This window comes from Crocuta crocuta, unplaced genomic scaffold, assembly GCF_008692635.1.
Source record: "Crocuta crocuta isolate KB4526 unplaced genomic scaffold, BGI_CrCroc_1.0 scaffold124, whole genome shotgun sequence".
In the NCBI taxonomy this organism is placed as follows: domain Eukaryota; kingdom Metazoa; phylum Chordata; class Mammalia; order Carnivora; family Hyaenidae; genus Crocuta; species Crocuta crocuta.
Genome location: NW_027551573.1, coordinates 3564011 through 3586744, shown reverse-complemented (window position 1 = coordinate 3586744; position 22734 = coordinate 3564011). Strand labels below are relative to the sequence as shown.

The 22734-nt window shown below is 44.5% G+C and overlaps 2 protein-coding genes across 3 annotated transcripts in view; both read left to right on the top strand.

Annotated features, from left to right (window-relative positions):
• The window catches only part of LPCAT2 (lysophosphatidylcholine acyltransferase 2), a 66747-nt gene that overhangs the window by 28513 nt on the left and 15500 nt on the right, over positions 1 to 22734 (top strand). For both annotated transcript variants that reach the window (XM_077751330.1, XM_077751331.1), the window contains exons 9-11: positions 5135 to 5217; positions 7807 to 7932; positions 9995 to 10148. In XM_077751330.1, coding sequence (XP_077607456.1) covers positions 5135 to 5217; positions 7807 to 7932; positions 9995 to 10148 — 363 coding nt within the window. The remainder of the gene's footprint in view (positions 1 to 5134; positions 5218 to 7806; positions 7933 to 9994; positions 10149 to 22734) is intronic.
• CAPNS2 (calpain small subunit 2) lies at positions 20356 to 22274 on the top strand. Its single transcript, XM_077751321.1, has one exon. The coding sequence runs from the start codon at positions 21374 to 21376 to the stop codon at positions 22121 to 22123; it is 750 nt and encodes a 249-aa protein (XP_077607447.1). The 5' UTR covers positions 20356 to 21373; the 3' UTR covers positions 22124 to 22274.

Here is a 22734-nt window from a genome sequence, read left to right as displayed (position 1 = left end):
TATGGATAATAACCACACCCTCTTTTACGGGGTGGTTAGCATTTAATAAGGTTACTTATGTACTACCACGTGGTGGGTGTTCAAGAAGCATTCATTTGTGTTTCCCTTATCATCTAAATGTTTGTTCTTCAGGGAAGAAAGCAGCAAATGTTAGTGCATAAATACCTTCCTTGATTCGCATTTGCCCTTTTTGAAGACTTAAAAGAAGAATCATGAGAAGAGCCAGAACCCCACGTTTGTTGAGAGTGACTCATTAAAAAAATCCTTTTCTGTTACTTGGAAAAAGAAAAGACTGATTGTAGTATCATCATTCATCAGTCTTTCTCTTTTTCACGATCATCCATTCAGTAGAAAGGAATGTGCCCCACGTGGTCAGGGAACAATGAATAAGGCAGTTTTCCTGGGCCCGAGTGTCCACGTAAAGGGTTGGCTCTGGATATCAGATCACCTTCAAACTAGACTGAAGAGTTCTGACTTTATCTTGCGTGCAGCCTCAGGCCCCAGAGGAAGTCAGGCACTCTGGGACCAGAAGGGCAAACGAGGTGTTAGTATGGGGAAAATATCGGTTGGCCTCCCCTTAGATGGGGCAGGGTGGTGCCATTCCTGCGGGGGTGGAACAGAGCACATTGATTGAGGCCCGGAGCCAGCACCAGGAGCAATGGGGAAGGACTGGGGAAGCTCACGTGGGCTGGTGTGGGGGAGACAGCCTTCCCTCTCCCCAGTGAGGCCCCATAGGCAGATCTGTGAGATAATCTCACGGAGAGCAGATTCATAGGCGAAGGGTCACACAAATTTATTAAGTTTTAATATTATGTGTGCAAGGCATCATGGGGAATAAAAAGTGGATACCCAAAAAAGTGGTGAGGAAGGGGAGCGAGGAGTAGGCCACGCAGGGGAGAGTCAGTGATTTCTAGGAAAGACAGGTGGGCCCTGGGAAGCATAGGCCAGGAGCTATGATAGTGTGTGATCAAGTTTGTCTCTGTGTGATGTTGAATTCCAGTCGTGTCTCCCTTGGTAAGAATCCATCTTCCTGTTGAGTGAAAGTCCCCAGGAGGAGGGACTTTATGACCGATGAGGGACAACTGAGTTCCTTTTGCAGGAGCTGACTTTAGGGAGGTAAGGGGAGTTCAAGGAAAACCTCTCCCTACATTCGTTATTTTTCAAGTGTCTTCAGCTCAAAATAATTAATATGCCAAAGTGGTGTATTTTGGAGTCGCATGTCCTTAATGCTTTCACTGTCTTCTTTCTAAAGTTGAGCGTGAAGTACCGTTGGGACGAAAAGTAGAGCTGTAACCTGAGAAGCAGGGACCATTTGAAACATTTAGATATGATGGCGGCAGGTCTAACACAGATATCCAAGCAGCAGCGAGGTTCAAGTTCAGTAACTTGATCCTCACCTGTCACATAGACTTTAAGGAAACAGACGCGGCATTAAGATCACATTTGGGGGCACACTTGCATGATTAAAAGGATAAGGGAAGACCTTCAGCAAAACAAAACTGTTTTGGTGTCTGGAGGCGGTACGGTCTCCTTGGGAAAGTAAGGTAGTTTTCAAGCAGCTGTGAGGACCCGTGGAGCTTACCATGGATTTGTAGTAGCCTCAGCCCGTAAGATTGTGTACCTGTCTTTAGCATCCCTCAGTGGTCTCTAATGGGGATGGGAAAGCAGGAGCGGGAGAGGTGGTCGTGGGTATGTGGTTGGCACCATGGGTGTGGCAGCAGGGGAAGATTCTGGGCGACAGGAAGGCCTAGCCCTGCAGTGCAGTGGGGGCAGGGAGCCAGCTGTTGGCAGAAGCAGTGGACAAAGAGGGGCGAGCACGTCCTGAGAGTCACTAGCAGGCTCTTCCGGTCTGTGCCGGACCAGGTTAGAGAAGTAAACTCAAATAGACAACGAAGGGAGATTCTGATGGGAGAACTTGCCAGAGGAGATTAGCCTCCTATGTTGGTCGCCATGGCTGAGGCACGGCCAGGAACACCTGTGCCTGGTGAAGAGCCGTGAGGTCAGCTTGTCTGATAAGCCATCCCCGTGGATCCTCGGGATGGTGAGAGAAGATGACGGTAGAAAGGAAAGTTTGGGGCCCTGAAGACACTGGGGTATTGAGCTGTGTATTAGAGGACAATAGTAGACAATGACAGTCACGTTTTCTTGTCTTCGGCCCGTCTTCCTACCCATGTAGAGGACACGTATATGCTGTGAGCCTTGAATGTCTACATACAAAGTGGAAACGTGTTAAAGAGGGCTAGGTCTGCTCCAAGGAGAAGGGACTTAGGAGAATTTCCATTGAATTGCTTCTCAGGAGGCACAGGGGGCGGGGCCTCCAAGGCCCAAGAGGGTCAAATGCAGGCTTTTAATTATTTTGTACTCTCAGCGGAATTTTCTTCATCGAGAATAAAATGCCATGCCAATATGAGAGTTATTAAAAATCATTTCACGGAAAATATTACCTGCATTAAAAGGAATTAAACCCACAGTTCATTGTATTATGTTTGGTTAAGAGTGTCGCAGTAATTTATTTTTCAGGGTTTTCAACCGTGAGCTTTTATGACCTACAGATTAAGTGTGTGTCAAATGATCATGTGGCTTTTTTTAAAAGTGAAGAATTATATGGCAGTTTAAAATGTTATTGTATTACTTTGTTAGAGATTTTATGAACATTGATTTTAATGTCCTGTTCTCTTCCTTGGATTTCCCACTAAGCACACATAAGAAATTCAGATCTAGAACAGGATGGAGGGACATTTGAGAAACATTTATTTGTGAAGATCGGTTGTTACTCTGGATACATAAGTGAGGTGGGGACCTCTGGTGGCCCAGCGCATTTTTCCATCTTAAAGAATAACTGGATACCAAGTGGACAGCTAGCCATAGAATTCCCATTGGAGAGGGCTTTCGAGAACATCGAGTCGAACTTCCTCACTTGACAAGAGAGGGAACTGAGTCCCATCAGGGCTAAAGGACTTTTCCAGGGCCTCACAACAGAACCAAGGCAGCAAGCAGGCTGAACAGCGAGCATGTCACGGTCCCCCTGGAGAGGATGTTAGTGATGGTCAGTGTCACAGAGCACGCTGTCCTAGGATCCCTGTCTGGTTTATCCGCCCCGTACCAGTTGCAGACACGCTGCCCTCTGCGTCGTCACCCCCACCCTCCATGGTGTTCCCTTCTCTCACAGGCTGATTCCAGTACCTTCCTGGGTTTCTCCCTGCTCTTGGCCGTTTCCTCTTTGGTTTCTCCATTCCCTACCCCTGAATTTTCTGTTCAAAAGCTTGGACCTGGTCACAAAACTCTCTGGCTCAAATGTCATCTCTGAATCACCCTTGCCCAAAGGCTCCTTAACGTGATTAACAGGATCTGAAAACAGGTCGACACGAGTCCAAAATTGGTGTTATTTATACAGATTTTTCTTCTTCTTTCAAGTCGTGGTCGTGCCACTGGTGTGTGGCGTTGGCTATACTGTTTGTCCCCTTCGAGCTACATTCTTCAACTGTCAAGTGCGAGCGGTAGGACTGACCTCAAGCAGTTGTGGAGAGTTGATCTTCTAAAGCCCCTAATATACAGCACCCAGCACACAGCACGTGCTCAGTGGACGTAGCTCTTCTTGGCGGACTGGACTCGTCTGTCATACCTTCTACACGCCTCCCCTGCCCCCGCATGGAGAGCTCCTTGATGGCAGGGATTTTGTGGTCCTGTCATCTGGGTTTAGTGCAATGCCTGGCATACAGTATTACGGCAATATTTATTGAATGAAAATGGGCCCTGAGGTCTTGAGTCAGTCTTTTAATGTGAACCCCAATCCTGTGACTAAAATCAAGAGGACTGGTAGACTGAAAATAAGGCACCTAAAGCCCTAGCGTGGTGCCTGGTTCCTAGTCATAATTCAGTGAACGGTAGCTATTGGCGAGATCATGTTTATCCTTAAAAAGCCAAGATCAAGTATTAGTTCTTCTGTAAAGCTTCTTTGGCTGCCTTTCCCTGCCCCCTGGCCAAATTAATCATTTCCAATCCCTTGCTCTCATACTCCAGGAAGGATGGATGAGTGGGGAAAACAAGGGTTTTAGAATCTGATAGAATTTGGGCTGAGTCCTGGTCATGTGACCTGTATAACTTGAAGTTACGTTAATGAAGCTTTAAGCCCTGTCGTTGAAGGTAGTGATACTTAGTGCGTGCTGTGTTGGTCTATCCTTTTAAAATGCGGATCTTTTTTGGAGCAGGAATAGAGTCCTGTTAATCTTGTCTGGTATACCGTAGGTGCTCAAAAAATATGCAGTCACTTAACTATAGCACCAAAATCTCGCTAAATGTTAGAAAACTATAAATAAAACAAGGACAGTACTAATGAGACATCAGAGTATCAAGTAGAGAAAAAAATTAATTTAAAATGATAAAACATGATGTTCAGCAAAAGCTAGAAAGCCTATGCTAAGGGTTAAAAGAGAGCAGAAGAAAAGCAAAGTGTGACATTTGAACAAATGATAAAAATATGGCTGACACAGGCATGGATAGAGAAGATAAATTATAAGAAACGCATTACTTCTGATACTAACATTTTCACACAAAGGGCTGGAAGTGGTAGGAAGTGCAGCTTGGAGAGTAAGGTCTCAAAACCTATATATAGCTTTACAACTTCCAGAATATTCCAGGCACTGGCTTCTTTCATCCTTATCACACTGAGGCAGGTGGGTGATCATAGCCCTCTTGTTAGAGTCCAGGCGACAGTGAAGAAAACCTCAGGGACCTACTAGTTAAAACACAGAAAGACGCAGGGCTTGGCTACAGATCTGCCGGCTCCATGCAGTGCTCTTCCCAGGGTAACATGTAACCCATGTGCCAAGAAAGTGGGGGATTTAATGTAGTGATAGACAGCTTATAAATTAATTTATGTAACATTTTAAAAAATTTGTTTAATGTTCATTTATTTTTGAAAGAGATAAAGTGTGAGCAGAGGAAGGGCAGAGAGAGAGAGAGGGAGACACAGAATCTGAAGCAGGTTCCAGGCTCTGAGCTAGCTGTCAGCACAGAGCCCTACGTGGGGCTTGAACTCACAAACCATGAGATCATGATCTGAGCCAAAGTCAGACGCTTAACCAGCTGAGCCACCCAGGCGCCCCTGATTTATGTAAGTGTGTTTGTCTTGCAGTTTATGCCTGTTCAAGTACCAAGTGATGAAGAAAAAAACGATCCCATCCTTTATGCCTCTAGAGTCCGGACTTTAATGGCAGAGTAAGTTTCTATATATGACCATAATCAATAAACAGTTTTTAAACGATAGGTAAATATATAGTTTTTACATAGTTTTAGGATTTGGGTTGTTTGTTTGTTTTAATTCTGAGGGCCTCATTTCTTAACTCATTCCTGGTTACCTATTTTAAATGTGCCCAGGAACGTGGTAAAACAGGCTATAAATATTTTCCCCAGATGCAGCCCCAAACTGATGGACACGTGTCGTTGCCAGAAGAGGAATAGAGAGAATTCAATTGCCAGGAGAAACCAGCCAGTGACTTCCACCAGGCAGATTCTCCTAGGCTGGTCTGTGGCTGTCGGACAAAGCCTTGTGACAGTCTGAGCCCTGCGTGGGCCGCCTTCTAGGGCCCAGCCTCCGCAGAGCTGCCAAGGCTGGGTGGCTCACAAAGGCATTCATAATTATAACAATAAAAAGGAGGAAGTTTACAAGGGAACGCAATGGAGGCACAGAAAAGGGGGAAAGTCACCCTCATTAAGGAATGGCTATAAATGTAGGATTTATAAATCACAAAACAGGAGGCAAGTATTGTCCTGCACTTAAGGGAGTGTTAACTGCCCATTACTCTGATTAGATAAATCTCCTGCTGTCCTGAAATGAAAGAATGTGCATTATACCTGCCATCACCCAAGCAGCCCTAGCGGCTTTCAGGTGCACACCCTCACGCCAGGCACCCCTCCTCCTGCCATTCCAGTAGCGGGGTTGATGCTCATAGACCAGTGAGATTTATTCCTGGTAAAACTTCAAATGAGAACCCTGAGTGTAGCTTCATGACTGAATTTGGTCTTATAAGCAAGATTCTATTTTTATTATGTATATGTTATACATAATACATATACATATATTAATATTCTGCAGCGGAATAAATTTATTTTCAAAACAATAAATTTTGAAATGTTCAAAAAAATTTTATCATGTGTGAAATTTTCCCAGTTTCTAGAGGAGTTACAAAATTTGCTTGTATGTTTTCTTCCCTTCCTCCTTATGTTTTCCTATGAGATTTTGTCCAAAAGTTTGGAACTAAGATAAATTTTAGAACGGAGGCAATGTATACCAGATATTTTGACTTCCCCAAAATGTGCCTAAAAACAGAGCAGGGATTTGATTAGGCAGCTGTTTGGGGGTTTGTTTGTTTGTTTGTTTCTGAATTTGAAGGTGTGGAGGTCTAAGGGCCTTGGATAAAGAGTAGGAAAGACCTCTATTAGCTGCACAACTATGGACAGACCAGGCCCTCAAGGGCTCCTTTTCCTCCTGGGTAAAGTTGGAGTTAGAATACTTGTCTCTCCTCTCTCGTGGAATTGGTTTTCCTGAGACCCACCTGGCAAAGTGTATGACAAAAGCACTTGAAAGTGGTAAAGACATAACATAGTGGTAGTACCGCTACTCTTAGTAAATACTTACCAAGTACTGTGCTGTTTACTCAGGGTCCCTGACGTAACCTCACAGCACTTCTAGGAGGCAAGCGAGGGACCTGAGACTCAGGGAGGGGAAGTTGTTTGCCCAGGATCATAGCAGGTAGTGAGGGTCTGGTCTGGGACTCAAATCCCTACTTCCTGTTATCCAAACCCCAAAACTCTTAATGGGTATGCTCTCTGTTGAGCATTATAAATTACACATTCCCAAAATCTTTAAAATGTTTATTTTCATGCTTACATATTCTTATACCAGAATGTTTATTAGTCAGAACAGCCTTGTTGTCTGTCGATAGGAAAAAATATTTTACTCATATCACATTCATTGAAAATGTCATGTTCTTCACAGTGATTCAGCAAAACCAAATACAGGTGAAGACCTAACTTCATGATTCTCACTGAATATTTGTGAATAAAAGTTTTGTGAAGAGGAATCTTCAGGAAATTATGTTATGTTCTGCACAGGCTTTCTTCTTGGTACTCGGTGTTTCTTCAAGTCCTCGTTAATATATTATTTTTCAGGTCTAGTTCATTATTAGATCTCTGAGCAGGAGGGAGCTAGCAAGGGCCATGTGCTCCCTCCAGGATGGTGGATGTTTAGGTTTGGAAGAAATCGTGAGCTTATTGTTAGTTCCCTTTAGCATTTTCAGAAGACTACATAGCAAGAGGTGATCTCCAGTTTTGAGAGACAGAACAATGCAGATGGCTAGTGATTTGGAGAGAATGTTCGCTTACACTGTGTACAGATAAAGGTGTCTGCTCCAGTGTAGGGTCACTATTCCCATGTACAGATGGCAAAAGCGAGGCTTAGGGTAAGAGCCGAAAGGTCCACAGCTGGTACGAGACTCCGCCAGAATGGAACCTAAGTCTTCCTCCTTTCCCTGAGACCGAAGTCAGCTTTTGTCACGGTTAAAACACAAAACAAAATGACCAGCGGACCGAAGCATACAGACATAAGGGGATTCACTCGGCGGAAGGAAGTCCGTGCAGGAGAGAAGTGCGTCTCTTTGGCAGTAACGAGCCAAAGCTACTGATTTAAAAAGTAGTGACCACTTTCCTGTTCACTGTTGTGTGTTGACCAGCTCAGGCTTAATGAAAAAATCATTACCTTTTTTTTTTTTTTTTAATTGAATTTGTTTGCTTTCACGTGCCATTTAGAGCTTTGGGGATTCCAGTAACAGACCACACCTACGAAGACTGCAGATTAATGATTTCAGCAGGACAGTTGACACTGCCCATGGAAGCCGGGTTGGTGGAATTTACCAAAATTAGCCGGAAATTGAAGTAAGTGTACCTTTAAATTGCTACACTTTTGTAAAGGTGTCCCAAAGGGATTGGGAGCCCCCATGCCTATTTTCCCCGGTTTCATTAATGCTGGGCTCTAGAACCTCCATGGCGTTTATTAAGGAAGCCCGGGGTGTGGATTTATCTCCCACTTAGCTCATCTAGCTGTGTTTTTTTCGAGAAGGGTTAACGCAGAGACATGTGTCTTGGTCACAGGAGGAGACTGAGATACTAGATATAGAACAGCACAGATCCGCCTCTCCACTCAGAAGGGTCTCAGAGCAATTAGCCTGTCCCACTGCCTTCTTGCAAGAAGGACGGCCTAATTGGATGGGACTGGCATGTGGTGGTCAGACCTTCTCATGTGAAAAATGAATTGGCCTGTAGAGAAGCAATTCCGACTACCACTGAATTTTAAGTACTTACCCCTCAATCTCCTTTTTCTTCTCGGTACATACTTTTTTTTTTTAAGGCCAAAACATCCCTTTGTGCTTTTAGGAACAACCCATTTGAACCATCTGCCATGAAAGGTGTAACCCCGGATTCCCCACTTACTATCATTCACTCTGTTTTCAGCCCTATTAGGGATTTGGAGAATGTATTGTTTCCCTTGGTCTTGGCATCCTCCCTAGGAAGAAACTGCAGAACCAGTTATTGTGTTAAAGACCAATATTAACTTATTTTTTTAATGTTTTTTTTTAAACATTTATTTATTTTTGAGAGAAACACAGAGTGCAGGGGGTTGGGGGGGTGGTGCAGAGAGAGAAGGAGAGGCAGAATCTGAAGCAGGCTCCAGGCTCTGAGCTGTCAGCACAGAGCCCAATGCGGGGCTTGAACCCATGAACCTCGAGATCATGACCTGAGACAAAGTCAGGTGCTTAACCGACTGAGCCACCCAGGGGGCCCTAAAGGTCAGTATTTAAAGATAATATTTCCATAGCTGATAGAGCAAGTATTATTTATATCTTCTAGATAGCAAACACATTTTGATATTATATTTATAATATTTGTTTAGATATTTGAAAAGTTTAGATAGTTACTGAAATTGGATACAGAAGAAAGCAGTTATGTGTTTAATAGTACAAGACAAAGACAGATGTGCTGGAAGCTACAGAACATTTTCTGGTGTTTCAGTGTTTTGATAACTAATATTAGAGGAAGTGTGTCCTGTCTAATGAACCTCCGTGTCACAACATTTTGTGAAATGTGAGCTCATTATCAGCCTGGAAGCTCCTTTGAAATTAAGAATGGTATTTTTTTTTTTAACAACTCAATAAGTACTATTGACTTAATCGGCAATATTTAGATTAAAATATGATTTCTTATTTTCTTTTCAGGAGTCATTTCTTATTCTGTCACATTGCTCTTCTTCTCAGTTACTTTTCTTTCACCGAGATATTTGGGGAAGTTATAGTCTTACTAATATCCTTAAAAAAAAGTCAGAAGTCTGGGGGCACCTGCGTGGCTCAGTTAGTTAAGCCTCTGACTTTGACTCAGATCATGATCTCATGGTTTGTAGGTTTGAGCCCCACGTCGGGCTCTGTGCTGACAACACTGAGCCTGGAGCCTGCTTCTGGTTCTGTGTCTCCCCCTCTGTTTGCTCCTCCCCCCACTTGCTTTTTGTCTTTCATGAATAAATAAATAAACATTAAAAAAACCTCAGAAGACTCTATACATCCAAAATACCCATTTTAGGGGCACCTGGGTGGCTCAGTCGATTAAGCTTCTGACTTCGGCTCAGGTCGTGATCTCACAGCTCGCGGGTTCAAGCCCCGCGTCAGGCTCTGTGCTGACAGCTCAGAGCCTGAAGCCTGCTTCGGATTCTGTGTCTCCCTTTCTTTCTGACCCTCCCCTGCGCATGCTGTCTCTCTCTTTCCCAGAAATAAATTAGAAAACATGAAAATTTTTTTTAAAAAACCCAAATACCCATTTTATCCTCATTTTCAAATGTACCACGTACAGTATTTTCCCCTCAGACAAACAAACAAAGCAATGTTCATAAAAGGTCCACGTGGATCGTAAGGGGCTGACAGCACGTGACTACGATTGTTCGTTCGCTTAGGTTAGATTGGGATAGTGTCCGTAAGCAACTGGATGAGTACGCAGCCATCGCTGGCTCTTCAAAAGGAGGAAGAATCGGGATTGAAGAATTTGCGGAGTATTTAAAGCTGCCCGTGTCAGACGTCTTGAGACAGCTCTTCGCACTCTTTGACAGGGTATGTTAAACCGCGGTCTTTACCCTGCTAACACCCTTACTCCCCCCGTCCCCACAGGGCCTGAGTCAGTGCGGCATTCGAAGAACTTGGCAGGTCGCTGTTAGAGGAAGCAAGGCCGAGCCCACGGTGTAATTTCATGATTCTGTATGTCCCCTTTAATGAGCAGCACTAGTCGCAATGTAATGACGTGCGGGGGTCTGCGCACGTGTGTTGGACTGGCTGTGAGAGGACCTGCTTATTTTATATACCAACTTGGAAATAAAAACTGTGACCATAAAAACCATGTCCATAATACAGATATTGCAAAGGCTTCTGTAACCGGCAGGAACTTAAATATTTCGATCAAAGTCCATACATCGATGACAGGGGTGGTACTGTTCTATCCTGAAGGTTTTGGACTTGCCCCCAAATGTGTGACGACCAAGTAGATTTTATTTTCAAATAACGTTTTATGACAAAGGCTTCAATTAAAGCTTGGCTGTTAGCCATTGTGTTGGGGTATGGTTGTCCGCTTAGGAATATGTCAGTACACGCAGTTTAGTAACTGAATTGTCAGAAAGTCTCCTTAAGAAAAATGTATCAAGATTACAAGTTCTCTATTTTTAATGTGTTTTTTTAACATACAAAATCGACAGTTAAGTCTACTCTCTTGGTTGCAGTTTTATGAGGGTTAATACAGGCATGTAACTACCACTCCATTCGAGATACATCGCAGGTGCAAAAAGTATCCCCTGTAGCTATTCTTTTTCAGATCCTTGCCTTGCCCTTAACCCCCAGCAGTCCCTCCAGCCGTATAGCTTTGCCCTTTTGAGATGCCATATAGATGGAATCGGAGGGCATATATCCTCTGGAGTCCGCCTTCTTTCACTTGGCGTAATGCGTCTGAAATCGAGCCGTGCTGTGTGTATCAGTCGTTTGTTCCCTTTTCTTGCTGCGTGGTGTCGCGCTGTATGGACATAGCATTCTTGGTGTATCCATTTCCCAACCAAGAGTGTTTGGTTACTTTCCAATCTGGGGCAATTATGACTACAGACTGTGAATATTACTGTATAGATTTTTGTGTCAATGTAGGCTTTCATTTCACCTGGGTACGTACCTAGGACTGTGCTCGCGTTATTTCCTCATCTGAGAGCAACTTTATTTTGCAGTGATTCCTGAATATATTTTTGTTGTGAATAGAACTGAGTTGCTGGTTCTTCCCTTTGAACAATTTAATGATGATGTCATCTTGCCTTTGGTCTCCCATGACTCGGCCGCCTTACTCCTCATTCTTTTGAACCCTCCTGCTATGGTACCTTGTCCAGAGGTAGTTGCCTTTTCTACTTTGATTAGAGTTTCTTTTATTTTCCTTTTTTTTTTTTAATGTTTATTTATTGCTGAAAGAGAGAGAGGGAGACCCAGAGTCCGAGGCAGGCTCCAGGCTCTGAGCTGTCAGCACAGAGCCCAAAGCGGGGCTCGAACTCACCACTGGTGAGATCATGACCTGAGCTGAAGTTGGATGCTCAACCGACTGAGCTGCCCAGGCGCCCCTTGATTGGAGTTTCTAGTTGTACTTGGAAGGAAAGGGAGGCTCAGCCGGGCTTATTCCCTCCTGTCTGGCACGGGAAGTCCCAGGTCTCTATTGACTGCTGGGAAAAGATACTTCACGAGGAATTTACAACTTGATGACACAAGCCAGGACACGGCTTCTTTTTCCCTTTACCCGGAGCACACTAATGTTCCTAGTGAGCTATTCTGTGATCTCAAAGATACACTGTTCTTTAACATGACGCGCTTAAGCACCCTTCCCTGGGTAGTGCCCAGTGCCCTTTCCTCAGCTTGCTTGCGGCACGCAGGTAATCTCTCCCCGTCCGTGACACTGTAGTTGTACTACTAGAAAGCTTCATGACTATTTAGGAGGAAGGAGAAGTAAATCGTCAGCTCCACCCATGCAAGTTGGGAAAACAGAAGAACTTCTTGCTTGGACTCTTACTTGTGGGATTCATGTAGCATTCTCCTCTTTGACTCTAGATACCAGGAAAGTAATTTTAAACGGAGCTTCTCTAAATGTGAACGTGGGGACGGGAAGGACAACAGCAGAGATATACAAATAAGGACAGGAGATGGGGAGATGGGAAACACCACGAAGTAGGAACCAAGGAGGGAGTTTCGAGCACATCTTAGACCGTGTGCTCATCAGGATATTTGATCAAAATTAGAAATAACATCTGGTGAGGTTGCCCTCCCTTCAGGTGCCAAACTGTCATCACTAGCAGTTCCAGGATTGTCAGGACAGCAGATCATGAGGCTCTATCTATTGATCACTGATGGTACCTGCCGGCAGCCCCGTCGTTTCTCTGGGGCTAAGTGTTCAGTACGGGAAGACTCGGAAGTGGGGAAGGGAGCAGTAACAAGGATGAAAAGAACCCCCGGTTAGCCGCTTCACTCTGAACTGGAGGATACGGTGGGCTCCAGGCCGTTAGGAGTCTGGTGAGTCCGGGCAGCCTGCTTGGCCAGTCAACTTCCCCGTGGGCCGCTTCCACGGGCTCACACATTCCTTATAGACGTGAGTGTTTGTCACTTCTTTGCATAGTGTGCCTTGGCTTTCACTGTAGACAGTGAGATGGTCTTTCCAGCACTTTCCTTTTGATCTCCAGCACACCAGAAGGTGGACAAAACCATCTGGGGAATCAGTGACTAGCGCACGTGACCTTCCTTTCTTCTTGCTTGCTTTTCTTCCTTTTCCATCTTTGTCTGTCTTTCTTTCCTTTTTGTCTTTAACACGTCTGCACATCTGCGCCTGTGAAGATTTGCTTTGTTTTGAGAAGGCGAATTATGCAATGGTCACCACGCCCTTGAGCCACTTCCACGCTGGGCTTGTTTTCTCAGTCTCTCTAAGTGATTTAGCTGGGGAATGTTCCATGGGAAAGACAAGAAGTTCAGGAACGCCATAGTTTGTTTCCCTCAGAGTAGTTTATCTTACTAAACTGAATGCTTCATGGGGGGGAGGGTAGGAGGGAGGAAGGGTGGGAACGAGAAAGGGTGGGGTGTTCTTGTGGCTCTTCCAGCAACTGTAAATGTTCGCAGCACAGACAGCTGCCGGAAGCTTCCTTCAGTCTCTCCCTAAATCCAATGCAGTTGTGTTGGTATTTGGGGTTCGGGAAAAAGACCTATCTCCCCACATTCCCTTATCTTTCCATGTGCATTCTTGACTAGTCTATAAAAACTAAGTAATTTTTTTTCTTTTAATTTAAATTCAAGTTAGTTAACATACAGTGTAGTATTGGTGTCAGGAGTAGAACCCAGTGATTCATCACTTACATACGACACCCGGTGCTCATCCCAACAATGCCCTCCTCAGTGCCCATCACCCACTTAGCCCATCCCCCCACCCACCTCCCCTCCAGCAACCCCCAGTTGGTTCTCTGTATGTAAGAGTCTCCTATGGTTTGCCTCCCTCTCCGTTTTTATCTTATTTTTCCTTCCCTTCTCCTAATGTGTGTTTCTTAAATTGTTGTGTTTCTTAAATTCCACATATGAGTGAAATCATACGATATCTGTCTTTCTCCGCCTGACTTATTTCGCTTAGCGTAGTATACTCTGGTTCCATCCACGTTATTGCAAATGGCAAGATTTTATTCTTTTTGATTGCCAAGTAGTATTCCATTGCATATATATGCCACATTTTCCTTATCCATTTTTGTCAGTCGATGGACATTTGGGCTCTTTCCATACTTTGGCTATTTTTGGTAGCACTGCTATAAACATAATGGTTTTGTCTCCGTTTTGTCCCTAAAAACTACACTGTTGGTTCAGCCCCCTCTGACACTGGCAGACCCCTTCAGACTCCCAGGAATGCATGTGACAGCAGGTAAAGCCCCACAGAAACATGGCATTCATGATCCAAGGTGTGCCGGAGTTCACTAGTTTAGAGTCATTTCCTCCCGAGAGGTCTGATCTCCTTGAAAAAGAGAAAAGACCTTCTTCATCTTTTTCATCTTTCTGTCGAATTTAGCTTCTTTATTTTCACGAAGGCACACTGAACTCTGCCTCCGATGAGCCAGTGTCCAGATGACTCGAAGGCTGAGACGATGGTGGTGTCTCGACATTTTTTGTATCCATAATTCTGTTTTAAATACTAGATTCTTTTGCCAGCACTCTTGAAGGGATCGAAGTAGACTTAATGAGATTCAGGAACAACACTGGCTAAACCGGCGATCGTTAGAATGCAGTCGTTTTCACAGTTATAACGAGATTGCAGAATGGCCATTACAGCACAATTGTCTATTTCGTATTCCTTCAGCCCCCGGGTACTGAGCAGGGCTGTGTTTGGCCGCCTCGCCGGCAGTCTCTGATGTACCTGTGAGACAGAGTCTTCAAATATGTCACGACACAGCTCATCCACGTTGCTAGCCCACAGTGCACCATGCCCTCTGCCTTTTACCTCTTACTAGTAGCAAGTCCTGTGTCTCCTCACCGCATCTTCTGATGCACTCAGCTTAGTGTTTCATCGCTTCCATCGCTCTAGTGGTATGTAAGCTCACTGGTGGCAAAGACTGTATTTCCCATATGGGAAACCCCCATATGGGGCTTTTCCCATAAGGAGCCAGACAGTAAATACTTTTTACTTTCCAAGACATATGGTCCCAAACTTTCAGGGCAACATGTACAACTGAACAGAAAAGTTCATCTTATCCTACTCAGAAAGAGTTCTCTATTTACTGCCAGTCACTCAAGCTGCACAAGCGCCTGGTCCTGACTCCCAGCGTGAGTGGAAAATCTGCATGCCACAGCACCCCACCTTCTCTAACAGGAAGGGGCAAGCCGAGTGCTTGTTGTCGTTGGCACTCGTGATTTAACACTGGCGCTGATACCAAGAACTGGCCAGACAGGAAAGAACTCGGCATTCATTCCACATAATGTGAAACAGGAATAAAAGATCTACCCAAGTTTACAATAGCCAACAATGCTGGAGTGTCAAAGTGCTGAAGTACACACACGCTTTTCCTGTCTAATATTTAAACAAAGGACATAGTAAATGCCAGAAGAACCAAGTACTGGTTAGAAGGCAGACAGAAAGAGGAAAAAATCATGACATTTTTCAAAATTCTTTTACAGAATGGAAAGAATAACCACCTACCTAAATTTTATCAGGCGATGGTCTGTTATGCAGTGTTACTGGTAAAAAAGATAACGAGCTCATGCTAGACTATAGATAGCTGAGGAGTTCGAAATCAGTCTCTCTCATCTATAAAGACAAATAACACTAGTAGAGCCAAGGGAGGGTTATCAGCAAGAGGCAGACAGAGGAGACAAGAATAAAGAGTAAAGAAATAAAGAAGAGAATAAAGGGTGGTCACTATTAAATCAAACGTGGGGTATCCTACAAATTAATAGTGGGCATTGTAAGGCCTGACCACGGTCTCTCAATCAGTCCTTAGACCTCGCCAACATGCTTTGTTTTCATCAGCTTGGGAAATAGAGCAGCGGTCAGCAAACTACAGCTGATGGACCAAATCCAGCCTGATGCCTGTTTTGTTTAATAAAGTTTTACTGAGACACAGCCGTGCCCATCCATCTATGGATTGCCTGTGGCTGCTTTCTCTCTACAGTGGCAGAGGTGAATACTCACCAACAGTGAAGTCTTCTCTCTTTAAATTTCCAGCTCAGGTTTGATTTGTAATGTAGTATCTCCTAGCTCATATGAAAAGAACTCTGGTTGATTCTAAGTCTCAGTTAAGCATGATTTGTTATATGAAAGCTACCTATAACTTATACGACACAATTAACAGAAAAAGGCTATAAGCTTCTTTCTGTGCAGTCATACGCGTTGTCCTAAATGTTTGGTGGTCCTGTATGTCTGACCATTCCCTTCTTCACGTCTCCGGTTGACTGAGCTCCTCCATTCAATCCATTATGGTATTTTCTCTCACTGAGTGTTCCATTAGGAATATCCACTTAAGCATGAGAATTATACACTTTTTGACTCCTCAATGCAAGCACATGTAGGAGGTGCTTAGAAGAAACAGAAAGGAGGCTATATGAATTAAAGCTTAACTTTTTTTTTATTAGTGCAAGCGAGCAATCACTGCCCTCCTCTGTGAGCATAAGGAAGTAAAGAACAGAGCTTTGTAAAGAGCAAATTGTGTCAGACCAATTTAATTTCCTCCTATGACTGAGTGACGGTCCACAATGATAAGAAGAAATAGATATTATCTATATGGGCTCTAGAAAGGCTTTTGATTTCATCCAACATGACATCCTCATCAATAAATTAGGAAGGTCTGGTCCAGATCATGCTGCAGTGAGGTGAAAGTCCCCACCACCCATCCCACCCCAGAAAGGCTTCACTGCAAGTGGGAACTTGTATGTCCTTCTGGGTCCAGCACCCCCATCTTGGCGTTCTTGATGGGTCGCCACCAGGAACACTTTTGAAAACCAGACAGTGTGTCAAAGTGGGGATGAGGGTATGTCCTTAAAAGAGGTGGAGCCAGACCCAAGAAAAAGGAAGATGAAGTCAACATGTAGCATAAAAACACTTGGGCACCAGAAGGAAAGGAAAGGCAAGGTAGAAATGACGCCACCATCACCATTTCAGGACATGTGAAATTCCAGACTCCTAGAATTCTAGTGCTGACAGGGCCTTCCTCATTTTGCAGAAGGTGGCCAGCCAGAGAGAGGAAGTAATGTGCTCAGAGCTATAGAACTGCTCCGTTTCGGGACTGAGACTAGAACTATTCGTCAGTATTCTTTTTACTTCAAACCCTCTCTGTTGAGATTTTAAATCAAATGTGGGATGTAGGGTATCCTACAGATTAACAGTGGGCACTCTAAAGACTGACCACGCTCTCTCAATCAGTCCTTAAGCCTTACCAACATGCTTTGTTTTCATCAGCTTAGGAAATAGAGCAGCGGTCAGCAAACTACAGCTGATGGACCAAATCCAGCCTGATGCTTGTTTTGCTAGTATAGTTTTATTGAGACACAGTCGGGCCCTACATATGTATATGTATGCATATATAANCCAACATGCTTTGTTTTCATCAGCTTAGGAAATAGAGCAGCGGTCAGCAAACTACAGCTGATGGACCAAATCCAGCCTGATGCTTGTTTTGCTAGTATAGTTTTATTGAGACACAGTCGGGCCCTACATATGTATACATATGTATATGTATGCATATATATGTACATATATGTATGTATATATAACTCTCTTTTGCTTTAATGCTTTTTTTTTGAAAGAGAGAGACAGACAGACAGAACGTGAGCAGGGGAGGGGCAGAGAGAGAGGGAGACACAGAATCCGAAACAGGCTCCAGGCTCTGAGCTAGCTGTTAGCACAGAGCCTGACGCGAGGCTTGAACCCATGAACCATGAGATCATGGCCTAAACCGAAGTCGGACGCTTAACCGACTGAGCCACCCAGGCGCCCCTATATATAACTTTCTTGAGGTGGTTTTTCTTTTGCATAACATATCATTCACCATTTCAAGCCTGCAAGTCAATGATTTTTAGAGTAAATTTGCCAAGTTGTGCACCCATCACCATAAATCAGTCTGAGAACATTTCCACGGTGTCTCCTTGTGACGTTAAGTGTTAGTTCCTGCCGTCAGCTGCCTCTCCACCCTGGGGAACCACTACAGAGTTGTGAGTCCTAAGGTGTGATTCTAGACCTAGTCTAGAAGAAAGACTTTCTGTCTCTACAGATTTGCCTTTTCTAGACGTCTCACTTATTGGAATCATACAGAATATGGTCTCATGTGTCTGGTTTCTGTCACTTAGCGTAACGTTTTTGCAGGCCATCCTTGCTGTAGCGGGGATCAGTAATTTGTCCTCTTTAATTGCCAAATAACACCCAATATCTGGATACACTGTGTTTGGGTTATTCACTGGTTGGTGCATTCAGGTTGTTTCTACTTGGGGGCCATTATGAATAATGTTGCTAATGGAATTCCTGTATGTATCACTGTGTAGGCTTTAAGTTCAGTAACTTCCCCCCTCACATGGAGTCTGAATTTTCTCTTCCCTTACTCTTTCTTCCTCCAGATCTGGACAGTAGAGTTAGTTCCCCCAGACGGCAACCAAAGTGGCTATTAATGTTCTAATAAATAGCCTCAGGGGATTAAATAGTCCAGAGAAGAAAAGGCTTGTTAATCTAATAGCAGTGTTTTATTCCAGGATGGCTTATGAGAAACTGTTAGCCAAATGCCCTCCATCTTCACGGAAAGTAAAGGAGGGGAATTGGATTTAAGCCTCAGCGCAAACCACTTCAGCTGGGCACGAGGAGGCATGTTTTATGTGGTGGTGGTGGCTCTCAAGTTAATTCGCAATATTATAAAAAACAAAGCCCATATAATTTCCTCTGAGGGGAGCTCATGGGAATGGATTCCGATCTGTCTGCGGCCAGATGGCCCTGTGATCCCCTAAAACGAAGATAACCCTTTTGTGGTGCTTTCTTCTGTGTGGTTAAGGAAGACATTCGGCCTTTGGTGTTCACAGAGGCCATTTCATTGTGCCCATGAGACCAGTTATTGGAGTCACTGTGTCATAAACCCAGTCTTTGGGAGAGTTTTACACAAACCACTGGGTGTGGCAGGAGGAGACCTCGCTCCGATGCCCTGAACAGAGCAGCGTCCCCCAGCTACTGTTCCCTCCCTAACACTAGCTGGACCAACCATCTTTCAATTCCAGAACTGTACAGCGTACACAGTAACTTCACAGCTCATCTCCTCTCAACCTTACACCCGAGCCTCGGTAGCTCCCACGGAGAGGCCGGCTGTCACACGGCACTTCAAAGCCCTTTCCAGCCCGAGTCTGGTCTGGGGATCTGCGTTTATTGCCCATTGTGCCCGGCCATGGACTGTCATCATGTTGGTCTGTCACTTAAAGACCACATGTCCTGTTAGCCCCTCTGTATTTTGGCTGTGCTGTCCCTTCTCATCGGTCGTCTGTTCGAAGAGCTCTGGGTAGCCCTGTAGGTAGGCCTGCACATGTGCAGGTAAATGCTCTCCTTGGCAGAATTCACCGCTCCCCTTTTGGGCACCCAGCATGCTTGATAATACAGCACCCCACCTTTCGTCAGTAGCCCACCTTCCCTGAAGTTTTCTTTCCTTATTGTGAGTGTTTTGTCTTTCAGAGGAATTCTGTGATACCTAAACACCAAAGAATGCTACATGCAAATGTAAGAGTTTAGTATTAATAGTAGAAATGTGAACACAGACGTCCGGTTATAATTGCAACTAGTTTTCGGTGGGCGTCCTCGGTCCTTGAGCACAGCAGTCCTGATGTATATTCACCTCTGTATCCTAAACACTGAGTCCAAGTCCTGATACCTAACAAATGACATTGAGTCATTAGGAAGGAGGCAGAGAGATGGTATTACCATCATTTTGCAGATTTGAAATTGATTTCCAAAATGCTAAGGGATGTGATGATTTAGTTATTATGTCCTAGCCACCTTTCCCTGAGCTCACCAGCAGACCTTCCAGAGACCTCCGACGGGCTGGGGCCCTCCCTCTCTAGCTTGTATCAAAGATAGGGTCCCCCAGAGTATTGTGAGGGATTGCATGTCATAGACTGACTTCAGATACTTACCGAAAAAAATCAAAGCAAATCTCACAAATGCAAAAAAAAGCCAGACACAAAAATCAGTAATGAGGGGACAGTCTGTTATCATTAGGGAAATGCAAATCAAAACCCATAATGAGATATTAGCACCTCTGAGGCATTAGGATGGTCACTGTCAGGACAGCTGGAAGGAAGGGAGGGCAGGAAGAGGTGTTGGCTGGGGTGTGAAGTTGGAACCTCACGCACTGTTGGGGGAACTGTAAAATAGTAGAGCTACCATGGAAAACAGTATGGAGGCTCTTCAAAAAATCAGAAACCGAATTACCATATGATCCGACAGTTCTGCTTCTGGGTAAATATTCCAAGGAATTGAAAGCAGGAACTTGAAGAAATACGTGTCCACCCACATTGATAGCATTATTCACAAAAGCAACCTCCCCAACAGATGAGTAGCTAAACAAAATGTGTTCTCCACATATAGTGGAATATTATTTAGCTGTAAAAAGGAAATTAAGTTCTGACACATGCTACAACATGGATGGACCTTGGACCCATCATGCTGGGTGAAATTAGCTGGTCACCCAAGGACGAGTCCTATGTGATTCCACTTACACGAGGTACACTAAAACAGTCAAGTCCATGGAGCCAAAAAGTAAGAATGGTGGTTGTCAGGGCCTGGCGGGAGGAAGGAATGGGGAGTTGGGGTTTAACGGGGACAGAGCTTCAGTTTGGGAAGATGAAAAAGTTTCCGGAGATGGATGGTAGAGATGGTCGCACGATAATATGAATATACCGAATGACATGGATCTGAGCTCTTAAAAACAGTTAGGATGGTAAATTCCATGTTCTATGTATTCCACCGCAGTTTTTAGAAACTTTAGTTCAAATTTTAAAAACAAGGCACAAAGAAGTATATATTGTATGATTCCATTTATTTAAAGTACAGCAATTAGTCGATGGTGTTCACCATCAGAGTAGTGGTTACCCTTGGGAGGAAAGAGGTTCTGGGGTGTGGTAATATTCTATCTCTTGATCTGGCTGTGAAAACATGGGTGTGTACAGGGCATGAAATTCTCTGAGCTCTGCATATGCCTGTTACACTTCAGAAAAGATTCCAAAAGTGTAGATCATTAGACCAACAGCAGACTACAGAGTCAGAGTCTCTAAGGATGGGTCCTGGGGACCCTGCATCTTAATCCCCCGTCCCTCTTCCAAGTTTTTCTTAGGAACATTGGACTTGGGGAATCTTTGCTAAAGGAAAGGGATTAGGGAACCATTCTCCCGTTCTGCCCTAACAACAAATCCTCCATTGGAAAAACATTTCTTGATATCTTTGAATCATTTAGCTTCTGTTAGGAAAATGCGTGTCATCTTTCAGATGTGGAGAAATCATTGGTGTACAGAAGCGTGTATTTTAATATGTTACATTTTAAAATAGTATTTTTGGTAATTTGTCATGCACACAATAGCTTGGGAGTATTTTATCGAGGCCCTGTAAAAACTGGCAGGTGCTAGGACCTAATGGAAGTCAGGCATTCAGCAGGAGGGGCGTGGCGCCCTGTTAGCAGGTACAGAAAAGCCAGTTCTTCCACCTGTAAGCTAATGAGACTCCATTTCAGCTCTCTCCACACCATCTCCAAGATATCAGTCGCTTTACACTCACTTGTTAAACCAAAAGCATGTTTCTGGCAAAGGCTTTATTGGAAGGGGCCGATCGAGGTCTTGGGGAAGCTCTTGGAGGCCTTCTTGGAGGAGGTGGTCAGAGAAGAGGAGGAGGAGGAGGAAGAAATATTGGCGGGATAGTCGGAGGGATTGTAAATTTCATCAGCGAGGCTGCCGCAGCTCAGTACACCCCAGAGCCCCCTCCCACCCAACAGCATTTCACCAATGTGGAAGCCAACGAAAGCGAGGAGGTCCGTCGGTTTCGGCAACAGTTTGCACAGCTGGCGGGGCCAGACATGGAGGTGGGTGCCACCGACCTCATGAATATTCTCAACAAGGTCCTTTCTAAGCACAAGGATCTGAAGACGGACGGCTTTAGTCTTGACACCTGCCGGAGCATCGTGTCTGTGATGGACAGCGACGCGACTGGCAAGCTGGGCTTCGAGGAATTTAAGTACCTCTGGAACAACATCAGGAAGTGGCAGTGCGTTTATAGGCAGTATGACCGGGACCGTTCTGGGGCTCTGGGAAGCTCTCAGCTGCGAGGGGCTCTCCAGGCAGCGGGGTTCCAGCTGAATGAGCAGCTTTACCAGATGATCATCCGCCGATATGCCGACGAGGATGGAAGCATGGATTTCAACAATTTCATCAGCTGCCTGGTCCGCCTGGATGCCATGTTCCGGGCCTTCAGGTCTCTGGATAGAGATGCAGATGGTCTAGTTCAAGTGTCCATCCAGGACTGGCTGCAGCTGACCATGTATTCCTGAGGTGGGCGCCCTCCCGGAGCACAGGGACTGCCGAAAGCCTAGCCGTGCCGTCTGCACGGTGGCCGACACCCGGCCCACCAGCTGTCATTTCCTGCAAGCTCTTAAGCCACCCTGCATGCTTCTGAACTGGGGCTGCTCTTTGCTGCTTCATTAAAAGAGATTTTTTTATGAAAGATGTTGAGTGGTTTGTATGTCAGCTTCTTGAGGTACTGGATACATATGGACATGTATGTATATGTTGGGGGTTGGTGCAGGGCAGAGCCCCAACGGAGTGGATTTTAATAGGTCATCGCTTATTTGGTGAATGAGTTCCAAGGAGCAGGAAATTTGTTGTTGTTGAGGATGTAATTTTGAAAAACCCCTGGAATAAATCAAGAAAGCCCTCCAGAGATCTATTTTCCCTTTAAAAAGGTGAGGAGGAGGGAAGTTTGAAATCTGTTTTTCTCTAATTTCACATCTGCTCTTTTCATTATGTTAAAAAAAAAAAAGATGTTTTCCTGGAAACCTATTTAACTGTATAGGAACAAGTTCAGAAATTAGGAAAGAAGCAGTGCCACAAAAGGGAAGTATATATATATATATATATATATGTTTTTTGAATTACTGTTTTT

What these genes read in the sequence shown, in the direction of transcription:
- CAPNS2 (XM_077751321.1), top strand. Translation starts at nt 21,374, where the DNA reads ATGTTTCTGGCAAAGGCTTTATTGGAAGGGGCCGATCGAGGTCTTGGG.